We start from the raw sequence: 26,731 nt of genomic DNA on the forward strand, positions 1-26,731 counted from the left end.
GGGGTCTCGCTCTTGCTCGGGCTGGTCTCGAATTCCTGACCTCAAACAATCCTCCCGCCTCGGCCTCCCAGAGTGCTAGGATTGCAGGTGTGAGCCACCGCGCCTGGCCTTCTCTCTTTTTATGTATCAGCTTTATTGAATTATAATTTACAAATAATAAAACTCACAAATTTTTTTTAAATGGAAAGGTTCTATCTTTAATAAAGAATATGCCAAATCTTGTTGATAACAGGTATTTTGGCTCTCGGTGCCCTCTCACTTTCAACAGCCAGTCTGGGCCCAGCCAGCACACTCTGACCCTCCATGACAATCAAAACCCATAAATTTTAAGTGTACAATTCAGTAATTTTGACAATGTGTACGATTCCATCGCCACCACTACAACCAAGATACAGAACATTTCCATCACCTCAAGAAGTTCCCTCATGCCCTTTATAGTCAGTCCCTCCCAGAACCCTGGCCTCTGACAGCCACCCGGTATGCTTTCTGTCACTATAATCTTGCCCTGTAATTTCATATCAACACAATCATAGTTTATATAGCTCTTTTTAAAATAGTGGTAAAACATTCATAGCATAATATTTACCATCTTAATCATTTTTAGTGTACAGTTCAGTAGTGTTAAGTATATTCACTCTGTCGTCATGTAGCTTTTGGTGTTTAGTTTCTTTCACCTAGTATAATGCCTCTGAGCTTCATCCACACTGTTGAGTATATTAGTAGTTTGCTCCTTTTTATTGTTGAGTAGTATTCCACTATATGGATATACCACCACTTGTTTCTCCATTCACCAGTGGATGGGCATTTTGGGGGTTTCCAGTTTGGGGCTACTATGTTGCTATGAACATTTGAGTACAAGTCTTTGTGTGGACACATGCTTTCATTTCTCTTCTGTAAATACCCAGGAGTGGAGATACTGGGTCATATGCTGTCTATTTAACTTTATAACAAACACTAGCAATTGTTTTGATCTTGCAATTCTGAAAAAATTAATAGTCCATGGATACCAACCCAGAAGTCGCTGCCACTTACATCACACCACATCTCGTCCAGATGTGAGGTAACTCCACACTGTGGTATTATGTGAGCGGATACTGGCAGAAAGAGCAATTCAGCTCATAAAAAGCTAAATGACAGTGCATCTGAAGCCCCTAGTTGACCCAGTGCACAGTAGATGCTCATAAACAGTAGCTATTAGTAGAAAATGTGGTGTGTGTATATACATACACGTACACAACACAATACTAATCAGCCTCAAAAAGGAAGGAAATCCTGTCATTTGCAACAACATGGATGAATCTGAAGGACACTATGCTAAGTGAAGTAAGCCAGGCACAGACAAATACCACATGACCTCACTCATATGTAGAATTTAAGAGTTGAACTCAAAGAAGCAGAGTGAGAGGGGTAGTGACAGGGGGACAGGGAGATGCATAAAGGGTACAAAGCTTCAGTTAGGATGAATAAGGTCAAGAGATCTACTATACAGCATGGTAACAGTTAATAATAACACACTGTATAGTTAAAAACTGATGAGAGATCTTAAATGGTCTCACAACAAAAATGGTAAGAATGTGAGATAATTGATATATTAGCTTGCTTTAACCATTTAACAATGTATACATATATCTAAACATGTTATACACTGTAAATATAAACTATTTCTTAATTTTTTTTTTAATTTATTTTTTGAGAGACAGGGTCTTGCTCTGTTGCCAAGGCTAGAGTGCAGTGGTTTGATCATAGCTTACTGTACCCTTTAACTCCTGGGCTCAAGTGATCCTACCACCTCAGCCTCAGCTTCCAAGCAGCTGGGACTACAGGTGTGCACCACTGTGCCCAGCTAATTTTTTATGTTTTGTAGAGACAGGGTCTCACTATGTTACCCCGGCTGGTCTCAAACTCCCAGCCTCAAGTAATCCTCCCACCTTGGCCCCACAAAGCACGGGAATTACAGGCATGAGCCACCACGGCAGGCCTATACAATTTTTATTTGTCAACTATACCTTATTTTTTTAAAAAAAGTAAAAAAAAGTCCTCATAAGAGGGAAACAGTGATGATGGTTGCACAAATTGTGAATACACTGGAAACCACTATATTGCATCCTTCACAATGGTTAAAATGGTGAATTTTATATAAACTTTATCTCAATAAAAGAAGTTTTATACAAAGAGAGAGGCAGGAGAGTCAGAGTCACGGAAGGAGACGTGAGGACGGGGCAGAGCTCAAAGAGAGAGAAATTTAAAGATGCCAGGCTGTTGGCCCTAAAGACAGAAGAAGGAGCCAGGACTCAAAGCATGGCAGCCTTTAGAAGCCAGAAAAGACAAGAAAACAGATGCTCCCCTAAATCCTTCAAAAAGAACATAGCTCTGCCAACATCTTGACTTTAAGACTTCTAACCTCCCAAACAATAAGATGAAAAGTGTTTTATTTAATCCACCAAGTTTATGCTAATTTGTTAAAGCAGCAACAGGAAATACAACCTACTATGTGCCAACTTTGCATATGCAAGTAGCATATCAGAGAATTTCAATTATTTTAAATTGGAAAGTACAGATCAGGCTATACAAACAATAAAATATAATACTGGCATACAATCATCACTCATCTCTTAGGTTCTTTGGAACCTAAAATTCAGAGACTGCTAGGAATAATTTATTCCTCTAGTCAAGTAAAACTTTATCTGACACGTAACTAAAGGCATGCACAATATAGTTTGAATGGCTACCAGAAATCATTAATGTTATCAATGCAAGAATATTCCTTACAATCATACCACTTAAAGATCACTCCCTCATTTCACTTACTCATTGACATCACAACCAATTAATCAACGCTTTTTGGATACTCAAATTCAGTGAGCACTTCCCTGCTGTCTTGCCATCAAGGAAAGCCATTATGATACACACTTTGTCAAATCTGCAAAAATCACAATAGACTCGGACTTGTGGCATTCCCCAAGGGTGGTTGCATGTGACTTGTGCTGTGTGAATCCACGGTGCCAACGTGAATTACCCTTCCCTTTATAACTGTTCACAACCATATGATCAAGCATCTACTGCAGACACTGACAGAAAACCTGTATCAAGTTCACCAGTCTAATATTTACGGAATATATAGTCTTCCTCCACCCTAATTCTATCTTTTGAATAAAAGAATATTTGCCTGTGCTCAGTATTCTGGGACTCTTTCTTTTCACTGATCACTGAAAGACTACCAATGATTTTTCTTTCACTACATCTACAAGCTGTCCTAGCACTCAGCAGTTGACAAGAATCAATTCAGAAGACTCTGGATGCTCTTTCACGCCCTTCTTTTGTGGTAGCTCAGCTGATCTGATTTAGCTCAATGGGAAAAGAAACTGACACCAGCCACTGAGCTCTAACAAGGCCTCTTCCTCACTCAGAGTCCTTCTATTACTACTGTCTTATAGATGTTTGGCCCCAAACCATACATAGACCATTATGGGGCAGGGCTCCTCTCTGCTGGAAGACAGGCCATAGTGCATCCAATCCAGCTATGCTCTATCTAAGCATACCTCTCTCTGTGCAATAAAAGTTCCAAGAGTTGTGAAGGTTTTTCTCTGCTAAATTTTTCCCTAATAAACCCCCTATTGTATATTTACACCGTGTGACACTACAGGTGTGTGCACCCATGCCTCCTTTACACAACTATGTATACATAACCCTTCTTCGGGGGTTTGAACTGATTGCAAATGATTGTTTAGGACGTTGATTTTTTCCTAACCAACTCTTTACCTTCATCTTTTATAAACTCTAAGATGAGGACTGGCATGGTGGTGCATGCCTATAGTCCCAGCTACTCATGTGGCTGAGGTGGAAGGATCACTTGAGCCCAGGAGTTTGAGCCCAGCCTGGGCAACATAGCAAGATCCTGTCTCTACAAAAAATTTAAAAATTAGCTGGGCATGGTGGCACACACCTGTAGTCCCAGCTACTCGGGAGGCTGAAGTGGGAGGATCACTCGAAGCCAGGAGTTCGAAGTTGCAGTGAGCTATGATTCAGCCATTACACTCCAGCCTGGGCAACAGAGTGAGACTCTGTCTCTAAAAAAAACAAACTCTAAGATGGAAATTTTTCACACATTTTCTGACATTTCATCTCAGCTATCTGCTCTCTCTCATTTCTGACCAAGAAGACCGTTCCTGTTACTTTTCTAAACTGAGTAAGAGAAAACGAACAAGACAACTCAGGATTTGATCAGATGACCCAATTTTAATGGAATGAGATTTGAAGCAAGGAGTGGGATGGAGAGAATGATAAACCACAGTCAAGAAGCTCTATGACTCGGAGTACACTGGGCCACAGACCATGGCCAAGTAGGAAGCACACGTCTAAGGAAGAAGAAAATTAACAGAGGAGGAGTAAAGAGTCCCAAAATAAAATTCTGCCTACTCTGCAACACTGGGTCAGCCGTATTTTTGTCATGAGGGTCAAAGAGGAGGACTTCCTAGTATTCTATCCTCACTGCAACACAGTGTGGCTCAATGGAAGGTGAGCTAGTGGGGAGAGTCGGGTCAGCGTCCAGAAACACAGCACAAACAGTTCCCAGTGGGGAAAGTATTCCCCAGCTCCCTTGAATGCTCTCTAATCTCTCTCATTTTTTATTTATTTTTTAAGTTGACACAATAATAATTGTACATTTATGGGGTACACAGCGACATTTCAATATATATATAATGATTGGATCAGGGTGTATAGCATGTCTAGCATCTCAAACATGTCTTTTCTTTATGTTGGGAATTTAAATGTCCTCCTTCTAGCTACTTGAAACTATATATTACTGTTAACTACAGTCATTCTACGGTGCTACAGAACACCAGAACTTATTCCTCTTATCTACCTGTAATTTTGTATCCTTCAGTAAATCTCTCCCTATCCCACTTCTGCCTACTCTTCCCTGCCTTAACTTCTTTTGAGAAGACACATCTCCCTCCCTGCCCTGGTTCATGTGCCCCAGAGACCCAGTTCCGAAGTATGACAGAAACCTGGTTGACATTAGGTTCCCCACATGAGGGAGATGGCCACACTGTGCATTCAGACCTAGAGAGCTGCTGAGGGGCACAGGGCAAGAAGAGCTGCTTCCGCTGAAGCCTTTCATTCCCGCCACCCCCTCCGCCATGTTCCCTGGAAATAGTGTGAGTCACAGACAGAAGCTACAACAATGGCATCACATTAGATCATCTGGAGACCCTGGCTGTTGTAATATTAACTCGATAATTTTATATCACTAATACATGGTTTTGTGTCCTTGACAATGCTTGGTGATCATGGATGCTTACTCTAATGCCAACTAAAAAAAAACAAGGGGTTGTTTCAACTACATAAGCAAATAGTAAACATTTGTATCTCAAAACTAGTTCCACTATAAGCCCATTGAAATGAATTTAGCAATTTTTAAAGCATCACAATTTAAAACCAAATATAAGACAAAAAAGTTTAAGATCATTTTCCCTGGAAACCTAAAAAACTAAAGGTTTAGGTTTATTAGACCAATCTTTAACCAGGTAGGCTAAAAAGGAATATATTTACTGTCTTGAGTATTCTGTAAGAACTCCAGCTAATTTCATGTTCCCAAATATGCATAAGAGATTCCGCCTCTCTATTTCAGTGTTAGGAGACAGATCTCTTCAAATAAATGAAAATACATTTCCTTACAGATTTATACTCTTCCTTACATATTTTAAACAAATATCATTTATACCCTTAAATCAATGAGAATTTCTTTCCAACGAATGTTCCATTTGCTTAAAGTAAAAAGTGAAAATACTGATTTACTAAATAATCAATGCTTTTCTTTTTAACCTAAACACTTTTATTTTATTTTATGTTTTTTTTTAGAGACAAGCTCTTGCTCTGTCATCCAGGCTGGAATGCAGTGGCAGGATCACAGCTCACTGTAGCCTCAAACCCTGGGCTCAAGCAATCCTCTCGCCTCAGCCTCCCAAGTAGCTACAACTACAGGAGTGCACTACCACGCCCAGCGAGTTTTTCTATTTTTTGTAGAGATGGGATCTTGCTGTGTTGCCCAGGCTGGTTTCAAACTCCTAGGCTCAAGCTTTCCTGCCACCTCAGCCTATCAAACACTTTTAATTCTCCAAAATTGGGGGGTACACATGGGCAGCATGTTCACTTTCCAAATGAAAATCTCATGGAATATACATTCTCTTATCTAATTCATCAGGACACCCACCCACCAGCACTGAAAAGCTGTACTCCCAGCAAGCAAGAGCCATACCCGTGTGCATGCACTCATGTGAAAATATCACACACACTAAATTGCATTGAGGTCATGACAACATGCAACTTAGTAATGTGCAATATCTCCACCAGAGCAAGCAGAATGGGAGCATCAGGGAAGAAGGGTGTGATGTACACATTCAGGAGACAACATGCTGCTAAAGAGAGGAAAATGGTTTGGGAATAAAGGATGCATGCCACTGACTCAAAAATTCATGAAATGAAAACCCAATCACAAATGTATTCAATTTAGAAGAATACTTACTCAGAATTAAAATAATAATTAAGGTTCAAAAATTCAATGAGATAGTGATCATAAGAAAGCCACATATTTCAGAAAGGAAAGCTTTAAGAACAAACACTTTCACTGTCTGGTCATGCAGTTATCCCCCAATTTCAATTCCACTTTTAACTTATTAACAAATCATATAAAATGAGTTTAATGATTTCCACTTAACTGTAACACTGATGATAATTAAAGACCAATGCTTATAAAATCTGTTAGCACTGATAATTTGCAGATTAAACCATTCTTTGATGATATTACAATATTTTTATAACCATTTGTATAATATTTTTCCTCTTAAAATCTTTCAAACGTATTCCTTCTTGAACACAATCCTTCAGAATGAAATATTTGACGAGAGCTCTTAGAAACAGAACTCACTGTTATCTTATTTATAAGAGAAAGCTGTTCAGAGGAATGTAAGCAAAATCTACACATTTTAAGTCTTGGATTTGATCCAGTAAAGAAACAGCCCAGAGAACTTAGACTGCAAAAAATCATCTTGAATTACAATCTTCGATTTATAATAACTTGATATAGCTTTGGTTAGAAAAACGGCTCAAGCCATAACACATTCTCTAGTCAATACCATATTTATCAGACTCTCATAAATCTATCGATTTTGAGAACCATTAAGGATTATAGATCTGATACTAAAGGTTGTTGAAATTTTTTCTGTATTAAAAATGATAAATTAAAATGAATGGTTTTTATCCCAGTATACTTTGGAACCAAGACATGAGCTACTGTCATAGTACATAATTAGCCTGTACACTCCCAAGAAGAAGAGTCAAATCTTATTTGAAAGAGATACATTTCCTCATATCTTTGTGGATAATAGCACTTTTTCTAATCTCGAATTCTCTATTGAGCTGAAGACCTGAATTTCTAGCCACCAGCCTCATGTGTCCATATGAATGGTCTTGACAGTACCACAAATCTAACTCGTGATCTCCCCTAACCAGCAGCTCCTGGAAGAAGGTATCCTGGTGTAACAGAATACGTGCTTTCAATCAGCTGAACAGATTTACTCTCCACTGACTAGCAAGCACAGCACTGAAGAATTAAGTTTACAACAAGAGAGGTAGCATATCTGGTATGAAAAAAAGGTGACTCAAAGAAGACATTCAGAGAATGGTCGCAAGTAGTTCACTCTAAGACAGCAGAACAAGAAAAAATTCAAGAACTGTCATTTGAAAATAGAAAAACTTGTGAGAATAAGAGTCAATGTTAATGAAGGTTACATGAAGAAAAGGAAGTATCATCTTGAAGTTCATTAGGAACAAAGTAGATTATTTCTCTGCAAGCCTTGGCTGAAGTCACATTGACTAAAGACCCTACCAGCCTTTGATACAGCTGACTCAATAGCTTTATTCTATGGGGAAGACAGATGAGTTTTCCTTTTTGGTAGAACATCTGCATAAGCTTTTTGAGTAGGAGAGAGATCACTTAGATAAACAAAAGATAATCTATTGCTGGAATTTTCATCATTTCATTTACTCAGGATGATAATCAATAGTTATACAGGCCTTAGGAAGGATGCTAAAGCTCGCACTTTCCTGAAGACAGCTTAGCTTCACCCTGAAAGCTGCCGCATTAGATAAACACCAGGAGTCTTAACACAAATGCCCCTCATGTGGATACCTGAGAGCACCACATAGGTAGTAAGAGCTTTTTCTTTTTCATCCCATTTGACAGCCAATCAAGGAAAAAGACAGTGGTGAAGATTTTACCCAGGCCTTGCTACTAGGAAAAAGGGCAAGAACTTACCACAGTTTCTACAGATGATGTACTTTAGGACCATGAATCCTATTTGAATGTAACTGAGGGTTTTTTAAAGATCAAAATGGTATTCTCCCTAGCTGCTACATGAACACAGTGAAAAAATAAGCCAAGATCAGTCAGACAGGATTATCAGGTCCAATCAAGATTTCTGTGGAAGATTATTTGCCAACAACAGTATTTTTTTTAAAGTGTGTGAAAACAGAAATGCCAGCCAGTGAATCTTTATTCACTATTCAAGAGAAGCTTAAGACCACCTGGCTAACAACTTAATAGAAAAGGGAGCTCTAATGGAAAATTCAAGGCTTTACTATGAGTAGCTATTCACAAGTAAAAACGTAGTTGAGTCTTGTTAATGAACAATGAGGGACAGGGGTTGGAAAAGGGGCTGAGAGGGGCCTGCACTGCAAAAGGCCTCTCCCTACCAGAAAGGATGAAGAGGAAAACGGAAAAGGGGACGAGGAGCCAGTGACTTGGAACGAGCTCATGGAGAATAAAAGTGAAGCAGCAGCTCATTCAGAAACCAATCCTGCAATACATGGACCCCAGAAGGCACGGGGTAAGTGTCTGGCAAGAATCTACAATACACACAGGGCCTGTGACTTGGAGATAACCAAAGATTCTGTATTTCCAATATCCAGCCTACCCCTGCAGAGGGGACAGCCTGGCTGCAGAAGGAGAGAGGAAGAAACAGTGAGGCCTTCAGCTAGAATTCCTGAGAACAGAGGAGGGTTCTGGGAAGAGGTGAGGGAGTGTGTAGTAGGAGAGGGGGTCCTCCTGATCAAGTGATATGGTGGTAAGAGCTAGACTAGGAGCCTGCTAATGGAAAGCTGATGGAGACAGGCCATTACATTTTTGTAAATCACAGGTTTGAAAGGATATTGAAACTGCTTTAACTTTTTTAACATTTGCATTTTGAAAATATAAAAAATTGAAAAAAATAACATTTGCACTGCTTAAAATGAGATAAAAACCTTGAAAATACCAGAGCCCTTCAATATGTTAGCACTGAATGTTACTAGGAAGCTCAAGACAAAAAACAAGCTTCTCACAGAAAGCAGTTTCCAAAAGAAGAAAGAAGAGCATCAATCTTATCCCTACCTGATAGCTTCTTCCACAGACTGGCCAATAATATTAGAGGAAGGACCTGGCTGAGATAGTGGAGTCAGGCTTATCACCCACTTCACTGGCTTGTAGTACTCATCACTGGAACTTAACAGATAAAATAGTGTGGTCAGGAAAATTATCTGTAAAACAAAGGACAGCATCACCTAAAAAACCACATTTGGAAACTAGAGGAAGATAGACATCTGCAAACGCAAATGGAACCAAGAATATACTTAAATGGGGAAGGAAATGAGATGTGTACTCATCTACTCAGACATACCAGAGAGAGTACAAAATTGAGAAGGGCAGTCCCACTGTAGAAGAGGATGGTCAGGAGCGTAGTGACGGTAGTAAACAGCAGGCTCACGTTCCGGCTCATCACAATCCACAGAGACTCCAAGATCTGATGGGGAGGGAAAGCTGGATATTAGAACTAATCCTCATGAAGGAAGTTCCTATAGCCATCTAGTGTGTGTAGTTTTTTTCCTTTTTTTTTTGAGACAGAGTCTAGCTCTGTTGCCCCGGGTGGAGTGCAGTGGCATCATCATAGCTCACAGCAACCTCAAACTCCTGGGCTCCAGCGATCCTCCTCCCTCAGCCTCCTCAGTAGCTGGGACTACAGGCATACCACGATGCCCAGCTAATTTTTCTATTTTAAGTAGAGATGGGGTCTCGCTCTTGCTCAGACTCGTCTTGAAATTCTGAGCTCAAGCAATATTCCTGCTTCAGCCTCCCAGAGACAGTGTGTTAGTATCATGCACTAAAAGACATGTACTGAGGATTATTTTAAGTGGGGAAAAAATAATCAACTGAAAACAGCTGTATGTTCAATAGTAAGGAAAATAATTAAGTAAATTATAATCCACTCCAAACAATATTAGGGAGGCATAAAAAAATCTCTACTTCACCACTCTACGATACATTCATGTAACAAAAAACCATTTGTATCCCCCAAATCCATTGAAATTTTTTAAGAATCTCTATTATAACATGGAAAAATATTTTATGATATAATGGTAAGTTTAAAAATCAGGATACAAAAATTTCATATATAACTATGTAAACATAGCATGCATAGAAGAAATAGTCATGTGTTGCTTAATGACAGGGATATGTTCTGAGAAATGCATTGTGAGGTGATTTTGTCGTCCTAAGATGATCATAGAGCGTGCTTACACAAATCTAAATGGTATAGCCTACTACACACCTAGGCTGTATGACACAGCCTATTACTCCTAGGCTACACACCTGTATAGCATGTTACTGTTCTGGATACTATAGGCAATTGTGACACAGTGGTTAACATTCGTGTATCTAAATATATCTATGCTAGAAAAGATACAGTAAAATTATGGTATCTTACGGTAGTACCACCAAATATATGGTGACTAAGGTGTCACTATGCAGCACGTGAGATGACTACAAGCTGTTGTTATATTTATCTTGTAGGATCATGAGTGTAGGCCATGAAATTCCAGCACTTGTTTCATTAGCTGCCTAGCCCCAACCCTTACCATCTACAACTTAGATTCATCCACAAATGTAAAATGTATCATTTCAATGACTTCATTAAAGTCACAATAAAAGGGACAGAGTGGAGGGCAGAGCTCTGCAGCTAAAAATCTTTCCTGAGATAATCACCATTATATTGAGACTTACTGAGTACAGTTGATCCATCAACTATAAATCCATTAGAACTAGGTATCAAGATGAAGGTTTTTAATATGTTAAGTGTTACTAAAGATGTATATTATCTATAGCACACCTGCATGTTTTCATTTATTATCTCTTCATGAATTTAAATTCCCTTACAATAATGCCTGTTCTATTCTTCCCAAGTAGACTATCCTTTTTGTTCGTGAAAAACACGGAAGCAAAATGATCAAGAAACACCTCCTGTTGCAGTTTTCAAAATGCTTCCATAAACCTCACAACAATAATGCCGTGTGTGAAGCAATACAGATGATATCTCTATTTTATAGATACACAAATTGAAGCTCAGAAATTTTTTAAAACTTGCCAAAAGGCAAGGAGCTAATCAGTGGGACCAGAACTCAAAATGTCTGATTTTCATTTTGGTGCCCTTTCCAAAACAGCAGTTCTGTTTTTTGTCGTATGTTCCAGTTATACCATCTGTTCTATGAAAGGCCTATCCATTCCTTTCTACCTAAAATGTATCATTTATAAAGGCACATTTTGTTGCCCTCGGCATTTCTTGCAAACCTCAGCTCAGTCTTCGTAAGAGGACTTTGGCAGGCTGGTTTCATTTACAAAAACTCCTTACATAAGATCTTGAAAATATTTCACAATGCCTACAAAAATATGCATGATTGACTGTTTGACCCTGTGGGATAAAGAATGAATGAACAATGCCATCAATTCCAAGAAACAAACCAACAATGCCTTTACTTGTGATTTTGACAAGCATTCTTTTTGGGGCTTCAGTCATTTTGGAATTTTTTTCAAAAAATTTTTAAATAGTTTCTGGGTCACATTGGGAGAAAATACTGTGATAATTCTTAAGAAATTAACTGAATACATTAATTGTAGACTGGTAGTCTCCAACAACAATTAAGTAACCTTTCTTACTTGAAAGAAAGGGGATCAGCTAGAGAAAACAGAGAAAAGGACATTTCTATAATACTAAGTAAATCCTTAAGGTAAAGTAGTTTTAGCTTATATGCCAGGCTTCGAAAGGAGGAAATGAATAAAGGCAGGAGCAATAACAAGGCCCCTCAAACTCTCAAAACAAAACAGATTTATGGAGGCAAAATGTATCCCTATCTCAAAAGTAGAAAACATGAGCCAAGTTTGGCATTAGTTTAATCAACAGTAGCAACGTAACTCCTGAAAGAAGGCCAAGAATAATTAGTCATGGAACATACATGAAAGCCCAGGAGACTTACCTAAGCACTCAAGCAAGGTGGTCTCTGCTGTGGATACAAAATGACCAGCAAGACCTCACCATCTCCAGTTGTTCTGCACCCCTTTACTCTGAGTCTACCTCTCACCAAATACTCTTTTATTAATTTGGCTTCCCAGGTATCTATGAAGAGTGATTAGCCTGTCTTATATGAAGCCAGTGAAGGAGAATCAAAGAAAGCAGTTTAGAAAAGCAGAACAGGAATAGATGTTGCAGGGATGCAGAGGTCAAAATAAGAGAAAATGTCTCTCCTGGCAGGACTGAGCCATCTCTGTCTGTCAGGGAGTCCAGAGGGAGCCTAGAGATGGTGAACACAAGCTCTGCTGTCCTTCTCTGGTTCCTATATTCTTTATCTATCTATAAATGAAGGTAGCTGAGCCATGAGATCCCAAAACACCATTTCAACTCAGCCACTGTGCTTCTAAATACAAAAATAATCATTACTCCATTATTCAAGCTGTAATGTGTGCTTCCCTTTTTTTTTGATATAGGGTCTCACTTTTGCCCAGGCTAGAGTGCAGTGGTGTCATCATAGCTCACTGCAACCAAGTGGGCTCAAAGCCACCTTCCTGCCTCAGCCTCCTGAGTAGCTGGGACTACCAGTGCAAGCTACCACACCCAGGTAATGATAAATGAGACTCTACCTCCAAAAACTTAAAATCTAGTCAGGAAGATTGGGATAAACACTAAAGAGTCACAAATTGAAAAAGAAGGTAAAATATGTTCAGGTATCAAAAGAAGGGCTGAAAATAATGAATGCAAAAGGAGTTTGAAAGTTGGGGAAGCCCAGTATGTTCTGAAATGATGAACAAGATTGGCAACTAAGCTGTCTATTTATAACAAGATCAGAAAACAAAACAAAGCAAATAAAAATGTAAAGGTATGAGATTAAGAAATGTTGAGTTCTCCAGAGGATAAAATACAATTCAGAAGACAACGTGGTTTTATACAAAAAGCCTGGTTTCTGAAGCCGAGGAAAGAAAAACTGAATTTGAATAAAAACTGTTATTTATTAGGCTATTTAACTGTTAACATGATTCTTTGTTATTAAAATGAAGGCAAGTATAACTGGCTTTGCAGAATCTTTGAGACAATTAATTAGAAAATATTTATTAAGCACCTGGCACAATATTAGACACAAAATATTTGATACAAAAAACACCAAATAATCATCTCTTCCCTAAATTGTCCATTGCTCAATATTTAAATGTGTTTAGGCATACAGGAATTGTACCTTTTTTGTTTCTTTTTTTCTTTTTTTGGACTACATGGCTAAATTGTTATTTTAGTTTCAAAAACTGCTTATCCTTTTTCTTTCCATAAAAATTTATAAAATTTAAATAATCATTTTTCTGTATCATCTGTCTTAATTTGATACTGTCACTTTGTCAGCCCATAATAGATGCTTTAAAATTCAACTTCTAACTGCTCAAAACAACAAAAAAGGATTCAGTAACTTTTAGTTAACACACCTGAACTTTGGAGGAAACCAATCATTCCGATGTATTATTAGATGATACACTCCCTTGTGTATGCATTGACATTAAACAGCTGACTGGAAGGTCCATGAAACCAGATGGACCCCTGTGACTGCTGGGCTTTTCTATATGCTGATCTGGCTGGGACTTTCCCACTGGCTTTTAGTGTTTCACTTTTAAAAAGGAACAGGCTACCAAGGATCACCAGACATTTGATGAAAGAGAAAGCAAAACAAACTTTAAAGAAATTCAAACAGAGAGCAGAAGACATTTAAAAAACTGTATTAGTAAAAATCCATAAAGAAAAAAAGAAGGTTCAGAACATAAGAAAGAGCTACAGTTCCCAAGGTCCTTTTGAAGGTCTGTGAGGTCAAAATTACTTTTTTAATATTATTCAAACATTTGCCTTTTCACTGTGTTGGCATCTGTATTGACAGTGCAAAGGCAACCAATGGTGGGTAAAACTGTGGGGGCCGTAGCAGGAATCAAGGCAGCAACACCTAATTGCTCCAGTATTCGTTATATTCTTTCCCACCACAATCTCAGCACCAGTTTCACTTTAGAACGTCCTGTAGAGGTCAGGCACAGTGGCTCAAACCTGTAATCTCAGTGCTTTGGAGGACAACACGGGAGAATTGTTTGAGGCCAGGAGTTCAAGACCAGCTTGGGCAACATGGTGAGACCTTGTCTCTACAAAAAATTTGTTTTTCCCTTTGAGACAGGGTCTCACTCTGTTGCCCAGCATAGAGGACGATGTCACCATCATAGCTCACAGCAACTTCAAAGTCTTGGGCTCAAGTGATCCGCCTGCCTCAGTCTCCCAACTTATACTTTTTGTAGAAACAGGGTTTTGCTATGTTGCTCAGGCTGATCTCAAACTCCTGGCCTCAAGCAATCCTCCTGCCTCAGCCTTCCAAAGTTCTAGGATTACAGGCATGAGCCACCATGCCTGGCCCTCTACAGAAAATTTTTTAGAAGTTAGCTAGTGATGGTGGCACACATTGTAGAACAGAGTGATACCCTGTCTCAAAAAAAAAAAAAAAAGTCTTTTATGTAGCAATAAAAATTATTAATTTTATTGATAATTGTATTAAGTGTCTGTCTTTTTAACATTTTCTGTGATGAAACAAGAAGTAAATCCAAAGCACATCTGCTGCTCACTGAAGTATAATGGTTATTGGAGGAAAAGCGTTTGTATGATTGCTTCGAGAGTTGAATTAGTCAATTTCTTTCACAGAACACCATTTCCACATAAAAGAATGACTGACAGACTCGATATTATTTGGCAGCAATTTTCTCAAAAATGAGTAAGGTGAGCCTGTTACTTCAAGGAAAATAACTGTTAGTCTTTGCCAAAAATAAAATTTGAGCTTTCAAGAAAAAAATTGTAGTTTTGAAAATTTTATATTGGTCATTGTGACCCTGACAGCTTCCTAAACTTTCTTCCTGATAAAATAGGTGATGATAGTAAAGAATATGTTTGTTTTTTTTTTTTTTTTTTTTTAGAGACACAGTCTCACTCTTTTGTCCGGGGTAGAGTGAGTGCCGTGGCGTTAGCCTAGCTCACAGCAACCTCAAACTCCTGGGCTCAAGCGATCCTCCTGCCTCAGCCTCCCGAGTAGCTGGGACTACAGGCATGCGCCACCATGCCCGGCTAATTTTTTCTATATATATATTTTTAGTTGTCCAGATAATTTCTTTGAACTTTTAGTAGAGACGGGGTCTCGCTCTTGCTCAGGCCGGTCTTGAACTCCTAAGTTCAAACAATCCGCCCGCCTCGGCCTCCCAGAGTGCTAGGATTACAGGCGTGAGCCACTGCGCCCGGCCAAGAATATGGTTTTTTAAATAACACATAATACCAAAATGTCAGTATGTAGAAGATATACAGAAATCAGTGATCCCATATTCTGAATGACCAATGCGCATTACAAAAGCACGCAAGGGTAAAAGCAACATTCCTAGCCAAGACAGACCCCTGGGCTTTAATATACCAGAGTACAAAAAGACCACTGATATGGTTTCAAATTCTACACTGCAACTAACCTTTAAGAAAATACCGTTTGTTGAGTTTGGTATAGAATTAATTTAGAATAGCCACAATTAAATCTGAAAAGGCTATTAAAAGACTCCTCTCTTTTCCGACCACATGTGGAGCCTAGACATTCTTCATATACTTCAACCAAAATAAACACATTACAACAGATTGAAGGCAGAAGCAGATATGAGAATCCAGATGTTAAATAGACTTGTAAAAATGTAAAAGAAAACCATTCTTCTCACTAAATCTTTTCTGGCTTTAGAAAATATTATTTTTCACAAACAAAGAGCAATGTCGATATGTTAGCATGTAATATTATTTAATGGACAGATAAATATGAACTTTGGGGTCCTCAGACCAAAAAGAATGAGAACCACTGGACCAGAGAAAACAGAGAAAAGGGATTATCAAAAACAGAAAATAAAACTGGAGGACATGAATTTCTAGATTTAATTCCAAACTGTCACAGCTGTATGGGGTGACCAGGAGGAAAGGGAGAGTGTGAGCATAGGGTCAGGGGTAGGCGCAATGGAGCTATGAGACAACCGGAAGGGAGGGGTAAGGAAGCACTGAAGGACCTGGAAAAGGGTCACATCTTTACCTCCAGCTTCCATATTAGGAAGCCAAAAGATAATATCTAAAATTGCAAAACCAAGAAAGAGCAGCATACACACCACTCTAGAAATTCAGAGGTAATAAACCAGCGAAAGCTGCAAGGATGGACAGCTATTTCTGGAGAATGAGACTGAAGCTGGGAGGCACAGAATAGGGCACTGTTGTCTTTTAACAAAAGTCTTGTCAACTTTTTCAGTTATGACCATGTATTACTTTGATAAAAATTAAATTTTAAGAAATCTAGCACTGTAAACCTCAACTTTTGTTTATTTGCTGAAAGCCACAAGTTTATTCAGAAGACATCTGTTCTCATCTCTGTGAAAACCTGAGTGCCAAGACATCTCACCAGGTACGCTACTGAACAGTGAGGAGCAGCAGTGAACACTTGGAACACTGCAAGGCTACAGAGGTGGATGGTGCATGGTGGAGGTCAGGTGGGAAGCAACAAGCCAAGTACTGACACGTTCCGTCTCTGCAGTGTAACTGGAACTGTGTTTCCATCTGTCGAGGGGCTTGGTGCACCATAAAAGTAGGTCTCTCTCCAGTGGTCTAGCTGGGGACATTTTCATCAGTCTAAGAAAACAATCGGACAGCCCATACCGTTGCTCACATGCTTCAGGACAGCATCTTTCAGCTACTCTGAAAGAGGAGGTACCAGAGGAGCTGCACCTGGGGACTGTGGCTTTTGAACATCTTTCTAGTGCATTTAGAGTTCTCGAATCTGTAAATGTCATGGCATTAAAAACAGGGTAACTGAAGGCCTCATGGTGTATAAAGAAAACTTGGAATTAGAGTTTGTTTTTATTTGTAAGTCCACTTTACCTATAAATACTATTTCTTACCGAAAGAAATGTCTCAATGTTCTCGTGAACAAAGGAAGCAAGATCCTGCCAGTCCAGAATGTCTCCCAGCCAGCTGTTCTGACGATTCACATGCATCTTGTGTCCTTTGTGCCTTCCGGAATGTGTTACATTCTATGGGATAAAACATTTCAGACATGAAAATTTCCATCTTAACCTAGAGAACAAAAGTATGAATGTCCCATTTTGCTTCACTTTGGTTATGTACTCAAAGGTGAAAAGCTTTGCGATATTTAAGAAAGCAGCTAAGAACTCCAACTAAAGGCCTAAAACATTCTTCTGTTTACATTCTAGGTACGATGTCTGAGCCTCGCCCCAGTGCTTCTCTCCTAAATAGATTTGTGAACACACTGTACTCAATATCTGTAACCGCACATCAACACAGCATTTACTTTCATCTTTTCTTTTTAGCCCCTCCACCTTTCCCTTGGTGTCCCATCTTCGCTTTTTTCCTCCTTTCCTCATCCCCCTGATTAATCTTCCCTACAAGATAAAGAGAATGGGGAAGAGAAGAATATGACAAAGAAACAAGAATGGGGGGGGGGGATTGAATTCATCTACCTGGAAGACACGGGCAGAGATGTAGGAATAACTGAATTTGAAAGAGATATAAAAAACGTGACAGGCGAGGCTAAAATTCAGAGGTAATTTCTTAACATTTTCTACACGTTGCCATTCTCCCACTTTGGCTAATGGACTAGTGATACTAATCTCCATTACGTATGCAGAAAGACATTAGGTCCCAGACAAAGAGGTTAAGAAGGCAATATGCAGTCAGCCCTCCACATCTGTGGGTTCTGCCTCCACGGATTCAACCAACTGTGGATCAAAAATATTTGGGGGGAAAAAAATTCCACAAAGTTCCAAAAAGCAAAACTTAAATTTGGCATGAGCTAAGTACTATATTGAATCCACTCACCGAGTAAGTACTATATTGAAAACACGCACATATGGTGATGTATAGGCATTGTATTAGGTATTATAAGTGATCTGCAGATGACTTAAAGTATATGGAAGGATGTATGTAGGGTATGTGGCAAATACAACATTTTGTATGAGGGACTTGAGCATCCCTGGATTTTGTCATCTGTGGAGGGTCTTGGAACCAATTCCCCACAGATACTGAGGGATGACTTGACTTAACCACTTACAAAGCTATACTTATAAGACACTGACCTTCCTCTACCATGAAATGAAGCTCCAAAGAGTAAGAGATAGAAAAAGCTGTTCGTTTGTAAACAGAAGCCCCAGAGTTAGCAAAGGAAATAGATACAACCTTTCTAATTATCTAGTTCTTCAGCAGATGGGATCAAATCTATGATACTCTACATAGATATCCCCTTGGTATTTTTGTTCCCAGTCTTTGAAACCCACAAAAACCAACAATGTTCCCTCAACTCATCCCAGGGCAAAAGCACACAATCCCAAACAGGTCACTAAGCAACAACTTCAAATTTACATTCAGCCCTTCTCCCTCTCCATGCCATGCTGAGAGATTTATAAACACTCAGCTCTCCTTACATCAACCCTAAGAAAAATCACCACCAACTCTGCCCACTGCACACACAGCACAGCTCCTGCTGGCCCACAGGCCCTGCCAGGCCTAGTGCACAGGATGCCCTGGCATAAGCAGCAGCTTTTAAAACCATCAATTTTATACATAATGAAAAATATTATTTTCCATCATAAATTCTACAGTGAGAGTACATAAGCACAAGTAGCATACAAGGTTGATTTAAAATAAAGATCTTTAAACTTTTAGATCTATTTTTACTTCCTCAAAAAGTCCTTAATGTCTACAAGTGTACCATCCAGAACAAGAACAGCTAGCTATGTGCAGTCACTTAAGATGTGGCTGGTCCAAACACTGAGGTGTGCTGTTGGTGTTAAATGCACACTAGATTTCAAAGACTTAGTATAAAAAAAAAGAATATAAAATATCTCCTTAAAATTTTTCTACTGATTAGATATTATGATGATAGTATCTTGAGTATACTGGGTTAAGTAAAATATTATTTAAAAACTAAAACAAGCTGAGTACAGTAGCACACACACCTGTAATCCCAGCCACTTGGGAGACTGAGGGGGGAGGATGGCTTGAGCCCAGGAGTTCAAGAACATCTTGTAGCCTGGGCAACACAGTGAGACCCCTGACTCTTTTTTTTCTCTCTCTTTTTTTTTTTTTGAGACAGCATCTCACATCACAGCTCACTGCAACCTAAACTCCTGGGCTCAAAGTGATCCTCTTGCCTCAGCCTCCCAAGTACCTGGAACTATAGGCATATACCACCAAGCAAGGCTAATTTTTTAAATTTTTAGTAGAGATGGGGTCTTGCTGTTGCCCAGGCTCCAGCTCTTAAAAAATAAATAAATAAAATAAACCTAAACAAGTAAAATTAATTTTAATGTAACTACTAGAAAAATTAATATTACATACATGGCCTGCATTCCATGTCTCTTGCACAGAGCTGGTCTAGAGAATAAGATGTCAATGGTAATGTACAGAGAATATGATACTGACCACCAGCAAGGCTGATAAGTTCAGTCATGGAGATTAACCATCGACTCAAGCTGACTTTTAGTGACATGAGGCTTAAGAGCTTGCTGTTTAAAAATGTCAATAATTGAAATCCCAGTGTGAATACAATCCTATCTAGTCACTGAGTCAATAAAATAAAAGGACTTTATTAGTTTACCATAGAAAACCTTAGCTAAAATAAACTTACCTTTACAAACCAAGAGTGATACAGTCTGTCCCAAAGTTCTAGTACTTGCTTTTCAATTACGGCAGTATTGTTCACCTTATCTCCTAGAATTTTATGAAGCTAGCAGAAACAGATAAAACCTGGTTTAGTATTTTCAGGCAACAATCCAGTAAAATTAATACAGGCTTGGTCTTTAGGTTTGTGCAAAACAAACTAAAATGTTTCAGACTATTTCATTATCTCTAGCCATATTATGTTCTTTTCTTAAACTCTACTCCTCACTATTCCCAGTAAATTTCCTCTCCTTTCTCATCTTTTTGCTTCATTTTTCTTTCTTTTTCCTTGGGTCTCCAAGAGAGCTACTGCAGGCTATCACAGAATGGTGCAAATGACGCCATGATTACTGACTTAGCTGATCTTATCAACCCAGAGAAAAATCTTTTCCCTGTGATGCCAGTGCCCACCTATTATATGTACATCTCATGTTACATTCGTCTCTATTATTAAGAATTATCCCAGAACTTTAGGTAACATTTGAGGACTCTAGCTACTGATCAAACTGGCTTCTGGGTGTATGGAAATGAGGTACAGCGAGCGAGACAACATAACTCAGAGGAAGGTCGTTCGATACAATACCTTACCCCACTTACTTATTAAATCATAGTGTAATATAAAACACGAATACTGACTTATAGTCCCACTTCCTTAATACAACTATTTTCATTTTTCCACTTCCTCTACAACTTTCTTCCTGTCTACAACATAGAGATAATTTAGAATTCTATATTTTCTTTCGCATTATAAGCATTTCACTTTAGCCTTCATCACTTTCATCTTTATTTTTAATGTTTTTAGTTTGTTATGTACCAGTATTATTTAATCATTATCTACTCATTGGATATATATGTGATTCCCAATTTTTAATGTCATTTGTAATACTGCAATGAACATTCTATACACAACTTTTTTTCTTATTACTAGTAGTAAATAAATGTACAGGAATCAAGGGAAATGAGAATTTTAATGGTTCTTGCTTTACATTGCTAAGTTGTCTTCTATAAGGATTGTACCGATTAATACTTTCCAAAATTTAATGAATGAACCAATTTTCCTAAAATTTTATGGACCGATAAAATTTTAAGTAATTTAACACACGTGAAATGCAACCAATTATTTGTTCTTTCCTTCTTTAGTAATGAAAGATTAACCATTTTCCCATGTTAGTTTACAATGTGTATTTCCTTACCTTTTGTCCATCTGATGCTGGCTTTACAGATACAGAACCAGTTATTAGACATACCTGATGCAAATATATCTGCCCAATGTTTTCCTTTATATTTATTTATTCATAAACCACACACAAATTAGTAAATAAAAACCATTTATCTCTGCAAAGTGTTTTACGATTTACAAATGGCTTTCACCTATATTATGTCATTTTTACAACAATCCCAGGAGTTAGACAGAAAAAGGTTTTATCGTCCTTTGTTCCTTAAGATGAGAACAGATTTAGAAAGGGTCTACAGCAAGCCCACGTCATGCAGCTAAATGGCAGAGTCAGGAATCAACATTCTCTAATGTTCTTTCAATTACAACATATATAATACATCTACAAAGAACACCTAACAGAACAAATTACACAAAATGATTAAAGACCACAATTACCCATAGTCTAACTTCCTTCAGTTACTTTAATTAAATATGTCTTTCACATATCACAACTATTAGACACTCACTGAATTCCTGTTACCAATTCTCCCTGTCATTCTCCTGTCAGCTTCTGAGATCTCCCTAACCAGAAGAGGCCTCTAATTGTTACTGTGAGACTCCAGCCTAGGTTGTTCATACACAGTGGCCTTTATTGCAGTAAAGTAGTATTTCAAACCGGCATCTCTTTCAGCAGTCTCCCAACATGACCGTGAATAATTCTAAAATATCACAACTATTAAAGGAGAGTTCAGCATAATTTTGCAGCATGTTACAAAACACTCCAAAACTGTGGTGCTATCAAATATATAACACTACAGACCCAGGATACTGTCCTGTGATATTATAATGCATACTGCAAGTTGCAAGAACAAGGGAGCCAGAGAGTACAGAGTCTAATGGACTTATCATTGTTATTAGAAGAATCACTAAGGCCGGGTGCAGTGGCTCATGCCTGGAATCTGGGAGGCTAAGGCAGGAAGATTGCTTCAAGACCAGCCTGAGCAAGAGCAAGACAAAACATAGAAAAATTAGCTGAATACGGCTGCACAGACCTGTAGTACCAGCTACTCAGGAGGCTGAGGCAGGAGGATTGCTTCAGCCCAGGCATTGGAGGTTGCAATGAGCTATGATGACACCACTATACTCTAGCCTGGGCAACAGAGTGAGATTGCGTCTCAAAAGTTAAAAAAAAGAAGAAGAATCACTAAAACACATGTAGTACTGGTGGAATATGACATGCCTCTGCATAGGAAAAGCAACCACACCTCAAGAGCAGTCAGAATGCCACTTGAGAGCATAACTAACTTAACATCGTCTATACCTTGGGGATGACAAAAGTCAGTGGGCAATTCTCTGTACCCATCTTGCTTGAATCTCAGCAGCCTTTGCCACAGCTGAGCAAGTCTTTCTCGAAACATTTTCTTCTCTAGGTGTCTATGACACTGGTTGGTTTTCCTTTTACCTCAGGGCTGCTCTTCAGTCTGCTGGCTCACTTCTCTGATTTCCACAAGCTCAGTGCTCCAAGTGGCTATCTTTGGTCCTATCTATATTCTCTTCTTAGGCCGTGTTATGGGCTAAATTGTGTCCCCCCAAAATTCCTATGTTGAAGTCCTAACCGCCAATACCTCAGAATGTGACTCTATTTAAATCAGGGTCTTTAAATAAGTGAGTAATATAAAATGTGGTCATTAGGGTGGGCCCTAATCCAGTATGACTGGTGTCCGTATAAGAGGAGATGAGGACATAAAGAGACACAGAGAGGAAACCAATTGAAGACACAGGGAGAAGACGGCCATCTACAAGCCAAGGAGAGAGACCTCAGTAGGAACCAATCCTGCCCACACCTTGATCTTGGTCTTCCAGCCTCCAAAACTGTGAGTAAATAAATTTCCATTATTTAAGCCACGCAGCCGGTGGTATGCTGTTACGGCAGCTCTAGCAAAGTAACAAAGGCCATCTCATCAATCCCGTGGGTACTGTCTGATGATTCTCAAACTGCCATCTACAGCCCACCCAGATCTGTCGCCTAAGCTCCAGCTATGTATGTCCAGTTGCCTTCTCAGTATCTCTACTTAGATATCTAATCGGCATCTCAACCTTAGCATGCCTCAAACACTATTACTGATGCACCCTCAACAGCTAAACACCACCACTACCCTCCAAGTCTTTTCCATCTCAGGAGGTGGCATAGCTGTCCTTCTAGATGAGCAAACCAAAACTTCCTTTCCTTACAACTCCATGTCCAATCCATGAGTAAATCCTGTCAGCACAACCTAAAAAATACATCCCAAATCTGACCATTTTTCTTGATTTCCATTTCTATAATCCTAATCCAAGGCATCAACATCTCTCTCCTGAACCATTAGGACAACCTTTTATCTGGCCTCCCTGACTTCTCTTTTCTTGCCCCCTTCTCCATAAAGCAGCCAAAATGAGCTTTCAACCTTCTAAATCAGGTCTCTCAAATTCACCTAATGTTTACCTTTATAACTAAAATAAAATCCCAACTTCTTGTCATGATTTCTGGTTTGTCTCACTGTCTCATCCCTGGTTCCAGCCACAATTGCCTTCTTTCTGTCCTTCAGTCAAACTCGCTATCATCTCAGAGACTTTGAATTTGCTATGCCCCAGCTTAAAACTTTCTTCTCCCAGATGGTCACAAATTGCTGCCTTCTCATCATTCCAGTCGTAGTGAAAACACTGCATTCTCTGAGACCTTCTGTGTCCACTCCACCTAAAGCATCGTCCCGAGTCAGTCTCTGCCCTGGTCACAGCGCTTATTAGCACCTGAAATTTTTATTTGTTTACATGCTTAATGATTGTCTCCTCTCATCAGAGTGTAAGGGGAGGGTGGTAACTCTGGTTCACTGCTCTTCCCCGAGCACTTACAGCAGTGCCTGGCATGTTTATGGATCAGCTGCCATTTTTGTCACTGTGGTGATGGGAGACGGAACAGAGGATAAACATCCCTTATTCTCTTGCTGTCCCAGTGTAACACCTCCAGGCACAAATCTTAGAAAGGGCATCAAGCAGAAAGGACAGCTCAAGCAAGGATGCTGAGCAAGGAAAGCAAACTGGGAGGCCCCAGCAGAAGCTAAACAAACATACAGGAAATGGGAGATAAGGCTGACAAAGAAGGCTGGGACAGAGACATGGGAACCTTACCTGAACACATCCTAAAAAACTCTCCTTTTCTGGGCATCATATTTTTTCCTACCTTCAGCACTCTCTAGCCTTTAGCCCTTAGGACCCAATTCTCACATGATTCTTATCTGGGTAAGATCTGAGACTTATTAGAAAGCTACCTCTGCAGTCTTAATGTGTATGTGTGTTTTTTTTTTAACAACTTTACTGAGATATCTATCATTCACACACCTCCCAACTCCGCTGTTTAAGTATACGATGCAATGTTTTTTAGTACATTCATAGTTATACAGTCATGACCACAGTTAATTTTAAAACATTTCCATCATCCCAAAAGGAAACCCCATACTCAACAGCAATCAGTCGCCATTACTCCCCAGTCCTCCCTACACCTGAAAACCACAACTCTACTTTCCGTCTCTATTGATTTGCCTCTTTGGGACATTTCACAAAAAAGGAATCATACATATGTGGTCTTTTATGATTGCTTCTTTTACTTAGCCTAAGTTTTCAAGGTTAATCCACATTAGCATTTGTCAGTACTTCCTTCCTTTTTATGGCTGAATAATATTCCATTATATAAATCTATCGCTTTTGCCTTTTCCATTCATCAGTTGGTGAACATACAGTGGTTGTTTTTAGATATTATCCGTGTCTTCTAAATCAGGATCACAAGCAGTTACCATTTTTGTTATCAATGCCCATCCCTCTTCAGTTGTCCTCCTTTTTAGAATCTTGAACGAAAGGTTTCATACTTGTCTTTTCTCTAAGTTGAACTCTACTTCTTTAAAAATCCAAGGCACATTTCTCCTGCTACCCAAAATTCCCTTTCATTATCCTCTTCTCAAAAAGGTAAACATTCCAGAATAAAAATTCTTCCCTAATAGATAAACCAAGAATTAAATGCTAGGCTTTCAGCAAAATAACATTTCTACAAGGCTAAAACACCTTCTGCAATGGCTGGATCTTCTTCTTTGAGAGTTCTGAGATCTGTAGCCACATACTTATCTTTCACTTATTCAATAAATATTTTTTAAAGGCTTGCCAAAAGATTGTTATCTAGGATAGACCCCAGACAATCAATAACATATCTTTCTCTTCACTTTTAATTTGACTATGATTCCATCTTTATGGTAACAGACTACCATACATGTGTGTATAGTATATCCTCCATTACATCTTTTTGAGATTTTTGCTTTTGAATTTTGAATAAGGAATCACATACTAGTACATTTCTCTGAGCACAGGTCTCACTGCAACAAATCTTGTCAATCTCTACATGATCTTAATTACTTCAGTATATTAAAAATGCAAATTACCATTATTCCCATAGGTAATGCTGATGACTGGGGAGAGGAGAAAAAGACATCCCAAATCCAGTGTGGAGTCTAATCCTTAACTGTCTTTTCCTCTATCATTCATTTATTTCCCCTTCACAAAGCTCCCTCCACTTCAGTCAAGAGCATTTCCTCAAGCACACTCCTGTCTCTGCATCTCGGCTCACATAAATACCCTTCTTAATATCCACTCTTCCTTGATCTGTCATTCCTTTAAGGTTTATCTCAAGTGCCATGTTAAAGCACTTAATCCAGTTCTGGGCACACACTGCCAGCATACTGCAGTAGAAAGAAGGGATTTGGAGTTACTCCTCAGTTTGAAACCAAGCTCTGCAATTTACTGCAGGACCACTGGGAATTTACTCAGCTTGCTGAGTCTGTTTCCTCATCTTTAGACCCACTGATCTAAAGGCAAAATAATTCAGACTACCGCAGTTTTCTTGGAAAGGTTAAATGAAACTAATTGGAAACTGCCAAGCACAGTTACCTACAGAAATAGGATTTATTATGCCTTAATATCTTTTTCTCCAGAAAGCCTTATTTGACCACCCAAGTTGAGTGATCATTCTGTCCTAAAGCACAAATAATGAATCAGATCTATTTTGAAAAAAAAGCAAACAACCAACCTCTCAGATTGTTCAGGCTATTAACACTATTGAATGTGGTCATCCAGAAGGTTTAATTTCACTGTATGTTGCTTACTGACCTATACATTTATGCCTATTTCAAAAATGGAAATTGTTGTAAATAAAATCTCTATTCATACTTTATCAAAGCAACAGCCACTATCAGTAAAGACCCTACAAAGAGAAAGCCACAAAGAAAGGCTCTTCCCTTACCTTGTGGGTTATCCATTCTCGTCCATACTGATAGACATTGTTAGCTGCAGAATTCAGGGCTCTTTGGACTACCTGAGCCTCAGGAAGCCAACTAATTTAAAACAAAGAAAAGATGCAAAAAGAACACTTAGTGCACTGTACCAATAT

At 38.9% G+C, this 26,731-nt stretch overlaps 1 protein-coding gene across 1 annotated transcript in view; it reads right to left on the reverse strand.

Moving 5' to 3' along the window:
* TMEM245 (transmembrane protein 245) overlaps positions 1 to 26,731 on the reverse strand; it is a 95,661-nt gene that overhangs the window by 15,242 nt on the left and 53,688 nt on the right. The window contains exons 8-12 of the mRNA XM_012638526.1: positions 26,585 to 26,675; positions 20,077 to 20,175; positions 17,333 to 17,464; positions 9,717 to 9,839; positions 9,431 to 9,576 (exon numbers count right to left, since the gene is read on the reverse strand). Coding sequence (XP_012493980.1) covers positions 9,431 to 9,576; positions 9,717 to 9,839; positions 17,333 to 17,464; positions 20,077 to 20,175; positions 26,585 to 26,675 — 591 coding nt within the window. The remainder of the gene's footprint in view (positions 1 to 9,430; positions 9,577 to 9,716; positions 9,840 to 17,332; positions 17,465 to 20,076; positions 20,176 to 26,584; positions 26,676 to 26,731) is intronic.

This window comes from Propithecus coquereli, unplaced genomic scaffold, assembly GCF_000956105.1.
Source record: "Propithecus coquereli isolate 6110/MARCELLA unplaced genomic scaffold, Pcoq_1.0 Scaffold130, whole genome shotgun sequence".
In the NCBI taxonomy this organism is placed as follows: Eukaryota; Metazoa; Chordata; class Mammalia; order Primates; family Indriidae; genus Propithecus; species Propithecus coquereli.